Genomic DNA, 12430 nt, shown 5'->3' on the forward strand with positions numbered 1-12430 from the left:
ACCTCCAACATCACTTGATCAGTAGGCTTAAATTTGTAGTTTAAATTTGCAATATTTTATCCACAGGCATATGACGGCGGTCTGTAAATAATCCAGCCAGCATGAGATGCGATGACACACTTGTCAACCAAGCCAGTGAGCCTGACGATCCGATCCCGTTTGTCGTCTCTTACGTCAGTTGAAAGAATGGGTTGCTGGAGAGAGTGAGTGAGTGAGTTTAGTTTCACGCCGCACACAGCAATATACCAGCTATATGGCGGCGGTCTGTAAATAATCGAGTCTGGACCAGTCAATCCAGTGATCAATAGCATGAACAGCATGGACATCGATCTGCGCAATATTGAAATACTGCCGATGTGACTAAAAACCGTGCCTCACTAACTCACTGATGTACATTTGGAGTGAGTGAGTGAGCTGAGTTTTACGCCGCACTCAGTAACATTCCAGTTATATGGCGGCGGTCTGTAAATAATAGAGTCTGGACCAGTCAATCCAGTGATCAACAGCATGAGTATCGATCTGCGCAATTGGGAACCGATGACATGTGTCAACCAAACCTGACCACACGATCCCTTTAGTCGCCTCTTACGACAAGCATGGGTTACTGAAGATCAATATTGTAACCCGGACCTTCACGGGCCGTTGCTGGAGAAAAGTTTCAACCAGGATATGTACGCGTCCAACATGTGTGTAACCTTTTGAGACAGGTTAATGAATATATGTCAGAGACAGCTTAATCTTCACGAAGTCTGTGTTTTATTGGAGGTAAGTCCCAAAGCCTTCCATGACAGACAATTACACAATGTATGTCGTCAATTACAGCTGGTCTCTGCATAAGCTGTGTCTTACAGCGGGAACTGCAAATAAAGCAATTGCTATCATCTAGTTACGTGTCATCAAGCTCTGATATTCAATACACCCATATACTTTACTCTAGACAGGAGTACATACAGTACATACAGTACATACATACAGTACATACATACAGTACATACATACAGTAATACAGAACATACAGTACATACAGTACATACAGTACATAGAGTACATACAGTACATACAGTACATACAGTACATACAGTACATTAAGTACATAGAGTACATAGAGTACATAGAGTACATACAGTACATACAGTACATACAGTACATAGAGTACATAGAGTACATAGAGTACATACAGTACATACAGTACATACAGTACATAGAGTACATAGAGTACATACAGTACATACAGTACATAGAGTACATACAGTACATACAGTACATACAGTACATAGAGTACATACAGTACATACAGTACATAGAGTACATACAGTACATAGAGTACATACAGTCTATAGAGTACATACAGTACATAGAGTACATTCAGTACATAGAGTACATACAGTACATAGAGTACATAGAGTACATACAGTACATAGAGTACATACAGTACATAGAGTACATACAGTACATACAGTACATACAGTACATACAGTACATAGAGTACATACAGTACATACAGTACATACAGTACATACAGTACATACAGTACATACAGTACATAGAGTACATACAGTACATACAATACATACAGTACATACAGTACATACAGTACATACAGTACATACAGTACATACAGTACATACAGTACATAGCAGTACATACAGTACATAGAGTAGTACATAGAGTACATACAGTACATACATTACATAGAGTACATAGAGTACATAGAGTACATACAAGTACAGTAGAGTACATAGAGTACATACAGTACATACAGTACATACAGTACATACAGTACATACAGTACATACAGTACATACAAGTACATAGAAGTACATAGAGTACATACAGTACATACAGTACATACAGTACATACAGTACAGTACATACAGTACATACAGTACATACAGTACATACAGTACATACAGTACATAGAGTACATACAGTACATACAGTACATACAGTACATACAGTACATACAGTACATACAGTACATACAGTACATACAGTACATAGTACATACAGTACATACAGTACATACAGTACATACAGTACATAGAGTACATACAGTACATACAGTACACACAGTACATACAGTACATAGAGTTTGCTGCTTTTATCGAAACTATTATCGTCAAGATGTTTAAACGTTAGTCAAGATGGAACCCCTACTCAGACAATCACAGGGTCCATGCTATAAAAACATTTGGCATGACGCAGTTGTGGAATCGAACCACGGAAGTACCGATCTGAGGGCACACACCCGATCCACCCACCACGGAGGCCGGCACCATCGAACGTTTCGTTTCGTAAATTCATTACATTTCCACCCGTGACGATCAGGGTTAGAATTGGTCGTCAGCAACCCATGCTTGACGTAAGAGGCGACTAACGGCATCAGGTGGTCAGATCCCATGTTCGATGTTCATGCTGGTGATCATTGAGATTGTCTGGTCCAGACTGGATTATTTACAGACTGCCTCCATACAGCTGGAATATTTCTGAGTGCGGTGTAAAACTGAACTCACCCACTCATTACATTTCTACGGAAGCGTCCTAGTGCCACAGTCTGAATTTTTTTATCTCCTAATTAGGACGTAGCTATCTCCTGATTAGGAGATAGTATCACCTAATTAGGAGATAGCTAAGTCCTAATTAGGAGATAGTTAAGTCCTAATTAGGAGATAGTATGTCCTAATTAGGAGATAGTATCACCTAATTAGGAGATAGCTAAGTCCTAATTAGGATAAAGCTAAGTCATAATTGGGAGATAAAAAAATTCAGACTGTGACACTAGTCCTAATTAGGATATAGTTAAGTCCTAATTAGGAGATAAAAAAATTCAGACTGTGACACTAGTCCTAATTAGGAGATAGTTAAGTCCTAATTAGGAGATAGTATCTGGTATCTCCTAATTAGGAGATAAAAATGCAGACTGTGGCACTAGGACGCTTCCGTACATTTCCAACCTCCACGGCAGGTTACTGCGTTAAATGTAACAACGTTCTCAGTGATGATACATTGTAAGTACATAAAGCCTAAATGCTAATAGTCAAGCCCTAATTAAGCAAGCAGTTTCTGCTCATTCTCGTAGCACTGGTCACATTACAGATTTAAACCATTAAGAACGAATGACAGTTACCCCTCATTCTGTTAGAATTTGAAATTGTGTGAATCCGTCACATTACAGGCTTACAGGTTTTAAAACGACGAAGATCTGATACGAACTATTAACAAGTCGGACGGATAATTACAAGAGCAATTACGTTTTATTAGCGGTATTTTCTGACAAAGGTCATATAACGAATCACATTAGTCATTATGTTCCCGGCCCTGGCCAATTAGTCTAAGAATGTGTGTCCTTTACCCATCGAAATGGTGATAATTGCTTTAAACGAGAAAATTAAATTCATAATTACATCAATTATCATATTAATTATTCCCAATGTACTGCTCAGAGATAGCCAGCTCATCTCATTATCTATTATGTCTATAATACTGGTCTCGGCTTCAAAGCTTCCACGGCCGCGATATTGCTGTGAATATTGCTAAAAGCGGCGTAAAACTAAACTCATTCACTCAGTCCCCCAATCATAGCATTAAGTATGTCAAGGTATTTGTATGGGCTGTGGGGTAGCCTAGTGGCAAGAAGACCCGGGTTCGATTCCCCACACGGGTACAATGTGTGAAGCCCATTCTGTCCACCGCCGTGATATTGCTGGGAAATTGACAAAAGCGGCTTTTTAAGACCATACTAGGCACTGTAAACTGCCGGGCAGAAGAAAACACACCCTCATTTTGGTGGATAACGTCAGTGGGTGAGTGATTTTAGTGCTTACGCCGCTTTTAGCAATATTGCGAGGGGGATGGGCTTCATGCTTTGTACCCATGTGGAGATTCGAACCCGGGTCTTCGGCGTGACGAGCGAACGCTACGCTTTAACCACTTGGCTACCCTACCACCCCTTTGAGGATAACGAGAAATGAAATAACAAGGAATAGTTACTTGGTGGTGATTCGACAAGGGTTTCACAATTCGATGACTGTTTCCAGTAATGTTTTGGAAAGGTTTGTTAACGTTCGATGTTTTTTTCTTTTTAAATCCAGCTGCTGGTGTTTAAGTTCATACCATCTTTTGTCAGGTAATGCAACTTTTGTTGCTTCATTTTCAGGAGCTATTGCCTTTTACTCCAATGAAAGCCTCACACATAACTGACGCGTGAAGGTCTGGGTTAGAACATTGATCTTCAGTAACCCATGCTTGTCGTAAGAGGCAACTAACGGGATCGGGTGGTCAGGCTCGCTGATTTGGTTGACACATGTCATCAGTTCCCCATTGCGCAGATTGTTGGTCATGCGGTTTAATCACTGGATTGTCTGGTCCAGACTCTATTATTTACAGACCGCCGCCATAAAGCTGGAATATTGTTGAATGCGGCGTTAAACTAAACTCACTCACTCTCAAATAATTAAACATTCCTCTTTTAATTAACAAACATTCTAAAAAGGAAAATAGAACAAGAATAAAATAACCATTGTCCTGTTTTCTAACAAAATAAAAACTCAAGGTAAACAGACAAAAGCAAGTACTCATCTGGTGTTTTCGGATTATATAAAAACAAAATAAGACGTACATATTTTGAAAAAAGTTATAAACACCGTGAACACAACGAAAGCACCAGGTGAGTAGTTTTTTTTGTACGTCAGTCTATTTTTATCCATCCACGGACACATGTTTGTGAGCAATAAAAGTTCGTCTACGTATGGCAATGGAAATGCCTCTAACTGCGTGGGTCCAGGGAAGGGGCAGTCGGTGGTTGGATCCAAAACGGTGCTTGTTGTTACCCGGCCTGGTGACTGTCAATCACTGGAAGCCTAGCGCTGGCCACCTCGTAGTCGTGCTGCCATGTTAAGTGGTATATCGGCAGCTAGCAATAGAGCACACTCCGGCACAACGATGACTTAACATAACATCACTGCCACAGGCTAATTTACATATCACGTGATCGGACTTTTCTCTTGTTTGTAATCAAACGCGCATATTCATAATAAGAAGAGACTGGACTCACGAAAGCTTTTCGGCGCTCTCTTCATAATGTTTTACATTGTTACATATATATTCTTCCACAACTGCGACAGTAAGGACTATGACAGTACATATTTAGATATCAAACTGGCTGCATCGTTTGCTCTCCATCAGCTACGATGACAGCACGTGGAGCCGTACAACCTATGTAAACAAAGGATCGCTACGCAAATCGAAATAGCGTTACATGTTTTTGGATATTTTCTCAGTGAAACTAAACCATTCTATCAAAGATGTTTAATTAGTTGTGTAGACTCGTCAAAAATAAAAGAGTTGAGAAATATGTATATTATATTGAATGGACGGTGCAAGATGTGACGAATCGTCACATTTTTCTGGCCTGTGGTAGAGATACTACGCTGGTTTGCCGTATGGAACTCTGGGTAGGAGAGTGGCAATAGAGGTCTAGACTTGTACAAGAACCGCTCCCAAACGTACATGCGCGTCATTAAATAAATGGAACAATATTGGACTTAAAGCTTAGTGAACCGTATTATTGGCTTGTGAAATGACATCATCGCGTACAAATGGAATAGTTGCCAGATGCGAGATAAGTGGCAACATTCCAGTTTGAATGAACAACGACGGGTACGACGAATCACAGTTGACGTAATCGGCCTTGACCCTGACCCATTTTGATCGCCAAGGACGACCAGCTCAACCTGTTTGTGACACGTTCAGGCAAAGAAAGGCCAATGTTGTCACAGAAACTGACTCTTCGTTACAGGCTGGTGGTCATGTCTTATATCAGTCAGAGCTACTGCGTAATTACTCACAAAATTGAGGTGAGGCGAGGTGAGGTATGTGATGTGATATGCTATTCGGGATCTAAAATATAATCAGGCGTCATAGGCGCCCGACTCTGATGTATTTATAAGCATGACCTCTTTATAGGTCATGCTTATGAATATATCAGAGTCGGGCGCCTATGTCAGGCGTGTATATTTTAAGCAGACATCACAACGAGACATTCTATATCTTAAAGTTTAAGTTATATGTTGACAAAAAGGCGGGTGCTGCAGGAATATCGAAATGGTTGACAAGAGGCAAGATTTCGATTGGAAAGTGGAGGTTTCTTGCTACTATGAATCACAAACCAATATTTAATGTCACAGGTATGTGAGGGTTCCCTGCCCCACTGGTGGCACCAGTCACAAACACTCGCAGAGCCAAGACAAGCAATGATCTGAAATATGAAAACAAAAAATAATAACGAAAAAGGTTTTACGTCACTTTTAGCCATATCCCCGGTATGTAAACGCCAGGACATCAGGAATGGGCTTCACACATAGTGGTCATGAGGGAATGGAACCGGGATTTCAGTACGAACGCTGGAACCACTAGGCTACCCCACTGCCCCAACAAAATAAACACGAAAAACCCAACCCTATCGTTCAGGTGAAAGGTACTCCGAATAACTGATGTTTCAAAGGATGACGGATCCACTTGTGCCATGTTTTAAAGTCATCTAACAACATTGTATAACTCGCTAGAAATTGTGGTTTTGTTTATTTGTTGTTTATCTCAGCAATATTCCAGCAATATTGCGGCGACTTGTAAATAATCTGGACCTGACCATCCAGTGATCCACAGCATGGGCATCGACCTACATCAAAATATGTACGTCTTATTTTGTTTTTAAATAATCCGAAAACACCAGATGAGTACTTGCTTTTGTTTGTCTGTTTACCTTGAGTTTTAATTTTGTTAGAAAACAGGACAATGGTTATTTTATTCTTGTTCTATTTTCCTTTTTGGAATGTTTGTTAATTAAAAGAGGAATGTTTAATTATTTGAGAGTGAGTGAGTGAGTGAGTTTAGTTTTACGCCGCACTCAACAATATTCAAGCTATATGGCGGCGGTCTGTAAATAATAGAGTCTGGACCAGACAATCCAGTGATCAAACAGCATGACCATCGATCTGCACAAATGGGGAACTGATGACATGTGTCAACCAAATCAGCGAGCCTGACCACCCGATCCCGTTAGTCGCCTTTTACGACAAACACGGGTTGCTGAAGACCAATTCTAAATCGGATGTTCACGGGTATGAAAAATTGTCGTAAACAAATCAGATTGATATGAAAGAGAAAAAAAGCAACAACTGAAACGTTCAGCTCAGTGTATTGATTAACTTAAGTTACTGGAGGTCGGTGTTCACTATGATACAATACTGGCGAAGCCATGTGAACAGGACGCAGTCTACAGGCAGTCCTCTCATACAGTCGTGCGGTACCAGGTTTGATAAAGCATATACCTTGTCTTCCATTAAACATCACTAATAAGCAATGTATCAGTTATTATCCAAAATTTACATAAATTATATTCGCACTTTATCATGGCAATAACGTAGTTTGTTTAACGCCGCATTCAGCAATATTCCATCCATATGGCGGCGGCTTCTATTTGCTCTCGTAACTCCCAATCCAGTGATTGGCTACATGACCATCGATCCACGCCGTTGGCATACGATGACATGAAGGCAACCGCGAGTGGTGACGGACAAGCATGGCCGGGTAGATGTGGACCGTGGCTTCAGTAAACAGGTAGAGCTATCAATACCACTGTGTAATGTATTTGTTCTAAGATGCATTCACTCAAAGAGTTTGGACCAGACATTCCCGTGATCAACGGCATTGTTAAATCGATGATCATGTTTTTGATCACCGGATTGTCTGGTCAAGACTCGATTATGTACAAACCGCCGCCATATAGTTGATATTGCTGATTGCAATGTGAAGCAAACCGACAAGCATTGAAAGAATGTTTAGTCTCAAACATATTTAAGACAAATGACAAATGATTCATCACCCCTTGTGTCCTGTAGAATATGTGCTCATCCTTTCAACCTCTGGTTTGTCAGTACCTGACTCGATTATTTACCTGTCGCTTTAGGACCTCTCCAATTTGGATACTCAGGAGGATACAGTAAGATGTTATGCAATTTTTTGGGCTAGTTGAACTTGAGCTCTCAATCTTAACAACGAAAAATACAAATATACTCATGTTCTTGTGAAGTCCATAACAACATCCCGTATGCAACTGTAGATGAGCCGTTCAGCAGGGGTCCATTGTGCCATGTGGCGGAGTGTGCTGATTGCCTGTGTATCTACAATCATGGAGGATGGACGAGTGATGGCACTACTTGGCCCCAAGATGTGTGAGGAACTGTGTATGCACACATTTGCATGTTCGGCCTACGCGTTCTCAAGTTCTCACCTGACCTGCGAAGTGACCCATCTGGAACTTCAAACCAGTCCCTGGAAGCCCATTGCGAATCCTTTGACGAACAAGGTGTGTTACCCGTTCCGTTTTTTCCATGATGCTAATGAGACGAGACTTCATTCATGCTGGCTAAGCCTAATGATTTGGTGTGGTTTTGTCCCAGTTACTATTAATCTTCTGATAACACACAATCTATACTGGCCGTAAAAGGAGAGTGAGTGAGTATGGTTTTACGCCGTTTTTAGCAATATTCGGGCTGGGGACACAGGGAATGGGTTTCACACGTTGTACACATGTGAGGAATCAAACCCGGTCCTTGACCCCGAGAACGCTTTAACCACTGTGCTATCATACACCACTGCCGCCGTAAAAGGAGAAATTCAGGATTGAAAGGTGAGGCGTGAAGACCTTGTTGATTGCTTGCTGACTTGGATGACACATGACATCGTATCCCAATGTCGTAGATAGATAATGCCAATCATTGGATTTGTCCAGATTCGATTATTAACAGTGTAAAACAACAGGCAACAAAAACAAAACTTGTTGATTACAACTATGCCTTCGTAATCCGACTGCATGAACCTTTGCTCATAATATCGATCACTCGATTGTCTTTCCTTGGAGCTTCCGGATAGGCATTGGCTTATTGCAGAAGGTGCCCTACGGCACCCAGAGTTCAGGCGGCCTGGATAATAATGAGAATGTTTATAACGCTCCTTTTCCAGGCCAGATATCCTGCTCAAAGCGCACAATCTGATCATTATTACCCCGGATAACCCAAGCTGCCTGTTAGGCGCTAGAAGGTTAATAGTCTCACGACTGATTTCACAGGTTACCCATTTTCTGTGGGTGAACCGAGGCAATTTTGAACAAACTAACTTGCCAAAGGTGAGACCACATGTATTACACGTGGTTCGTTGTGGGGCAGGACTGAAGTCCTAGAGGCTCTCAGGAGTCAAGCTGCCGAACGCGGTCACCCGGATATCACGTGATTGCAGATCACTGGATTGTCTGTCCCTATTTACAACCCATCATCATAACCTGGACTATTTGACTAAACACAAACAAACAAACAAACGCAATCTGGTTCCACTAGCGAGTAATCCAACTTAGTCAGTTTCAGATCTTGGAGCCTGAGGTATGCCCACTGTATTCTAAGATCATCCTCAGCCATGCAGGGAAGCTGTGTTGCAGGAGACGTGTAGGTAAGTCATTGTATGTCCGAAACGTCAGTTTCATATGCAAGGAGTGAGTTTGGTTTTATGACGACCCAACAAAAATATTCCATGGGTATGAGGTACGGGGCACCATGGATCAGATTCGACCCGTGAAGATCCGGATTAGGATTGATCTTCAGTAACCCATGCTTGTCGTAAGAGGCGCCTAACGGGATCTGGTGGTCAGACTCGCTGATTTGGTTGACACCAGCCATCGTATCCCAAATGCGTGGATGTGCATGCTGTTGATCACTGGATTGTCTGATCCAGACTCGATTATTTACAGACCGCCGCCATATAGCTGGCATATTGCTGACATATTGCTGAGGTAAACAACAAACAAACGAAACGACAATTTCAAATGTCACTTCAATACAAAGTAAAAGAATTCTGACTGCACGAATAGTTTTAACAATATTGTCAACGGAAAAATAGCATTTTCGTACATTTTCACATGCTATTCTGGGTCAATTTCGTAGAATTTAATTTAGTTGCTCATTAATGAAAAATATTGATAGCAGAAACATTTCTGAGTGACATGACATTTTACAAGGCCAAATAAAGAGAATGACAAAATTTCAAGTGAATATGAAATTTTGGACTTATCCAGCTGTGCATGATTCTTAGGTGGAATGCTACTTAACACAGACCGTGATATAGCTAAAACATCGCTGAGTACTGCGTAAAACAAACAAACAAACAAACAAAACAATGTAATCATTGAATCATTTACTTTCAGCCTCGATGCAGGATGAATCTGGCGTGAGATCGACGCTTCTTGTCACAACGTCCATGGCGTATAAAAGGCAACCGCTGTTTCAACTTTCCCTCCCAGATTCATACATGCAGAGGAGTGTGATCAGCCCTAAAAAAGCGAGGTGTTTGTTGTACATTGCAAATTCACGAACACTGTTATTTTTTCTATATCTGAAGACCGACGTTGGTGTCATAGCGTCACTATATCTCGACAACAGCACCACAGATGTAGTCAGGACTCACCTTGAATGTAGAGACATGCTGCTAGATTGGGCACGAAACAGGATCGTGCTTGTGATCAGTGAGCCCAGGTCTGCCATATATTCTATGTCAACAGATGGGAGAAATCTCACATTTCTCTTCCACCCAACGGACCAACCAGATACCAGTTCTGAACGAACTTCTGTTGCAATGGACGTAGAGAAAGGCTTGATCTATGTGTGTGTTCCTACAAGGATAGTAATGGCTGAAGCTGGAGGGAAGAACCTAAAAGTTGTCTATCACGGAGAGATGCTATTTGGTATCGGTTATGATCCTTTCATTAACGCATTGTATTTCGGGACGAACACCAACGTGTAAAAGACTTCTGCTACCAGACAGTGAGCCGACGACGTTGTTCAGTTTGGAAGAGGGACAAATTCCTGTTCGAGTTGTGTATCATAAGAATTACGTGTACATCGCTTGCTTAACTTCTGATAAACTGTTTAGGTATTACCTAAGACTGGGGGCGGGGAGGAATGAGTCTCTTCATGCTATTAGTATGAATGGTCACGTGCGAAATTGGATATTCTGTATAATGTCATAATGCACGGTCGCATCTAACACGAGCGCTAGGATATATCGTTTTGACAGTAGATTTTGTACAATGCATTGACGTCATCAATTACATGACTCACAATGCTATAACGTCAAAAACTGATGACATCACAATGCTATGAGATCGCTGCACTGCCAGTGTAATGGCAGGAACGTGTTCAGAGATGTACATTTTTTAATTGAAAACTAAATAAGAGTGATTTTTGATGATGAATAGAATCTCACCCTCGTTTTTTTCTGATATCAAATATATCAACACTCGCCAAACCTCGGATATGCATAAACTGTATCAACTCGTAGTAATTGTTTGATCGACATTCTAGAAGTTGGCGACTCAACAAATGAAACATACAACTTTATGGATGACAACTACTGGTTTATTTGCCTTGAGCGACGTTTCGATGTAGATTCTTACATCGTTATCAAGCTAAAAGTGAGTTTTATTGTTGTCATTTTCCATGACACCATTATTAGTAAACGGGCGTAACGGGCTTCGCCAATGTGTGGAATCGAACCCCAGATACTCGTTGTGGTGCACTGGACGATAGCCACACACATCCTACGATCGTGGAAATATTCTTGGACATTAAGCCATGTGAGACCGTTGGACAAAGAGGGAATTAAACAACCTGTTTTGTTTGTTTGTTGTTTAACGCCGCTCTCAGCAATATTCAAATGTAATTTCTATTGAACACGCATATAAAGATGTAGAGACATAAACACTGTTTGTCGTTTCATCAATTGCAGGAACTGACTATGGAAAAACGTACGACAGAATATGAAAATTGTGAGAGATTTAATATTCAAATTTACATAAAGAGTTCTCAGGGTAACATTTGCGTTTCATTACTTCTCTGGGTGCTGTGTTTGTAGTTTGATAATGTATACCCACAAGCTCACCTGGGCATTCAATCTCCAAAGTTGATAAAGTGCGCATACAAGGAACGTGTAAAATACCGCTCCGGAACATTTCCAGATGTGATTCAATAAAAGAATATTCAACATTTTTATTCACATTTGATTAATGATTCACAGATCCAACTTTACCTGTGGAAATGAATATTGTGTAATGCCGCGTCCACTAAAGGCTTGTTGTACGTACGGCTGATATTATCTAATCTGTATAAACACATCACAGAACACCTTATTTCAACACATTTATTAAAGATCATCAAAACTGTGTCTCATGGTATATGAAGTATGGTACAAATTATATGATATTTACATATTACTATTGAACTTTGCATCTCCCATTCTCTCTATATGTTATGCTTTGTATGTTTTTTCCAAAGCTAATCTATCGTAAAAATGATTTTTTCCGTGGCATTATGAAGTTCATCTTGAC

At 40.7% G+C, this 12430-nt stretch overlaps 1 protein-coding gene across 1 annotated transcript; it reads left to right on the forward strand.

Moving 5' to 3' along the window:
* Window positions 1–7100: 7100 nt before the first annotated feature.
* LOC124265081 lies at window positions 7101–11422 on the forward strand. Its single transcript, XM_046699872.1, has 3 exons — window positions 7101–8365; window positions 9420–9501; window positions 10253–11422. Exons 1-3 carry the CDS (start codon window positions 8120–8122, stop codon window positions 10846–10848), a joined length of 924 nt encoding a protein of 307 aa, XP_046555828.1. The 5' UTR covers window positions 7101–8119; the 3' UTR covers window positions 10849–11422.
* The last annotated feature ends 1008 nt before the right edge of the window (window positions 11423–12430 follow it).

Source organism: Haliotis rubra, unplaced genomic scaffold (assembly GCF_003918875.1).
Source record: "Haliotis rubra isolate DU_JTF1 unplaced genomic scaffold, ASM391887v1 Scf96, whole genome shotgun sequence".
NCBI classification, from domain to species: domain Eukaryota; kingdom Metazoa; phylum Mollusca; class Gastropoda; order Lepetellida; family Haliotidae; genus Haliotis; species Haliotis rubra.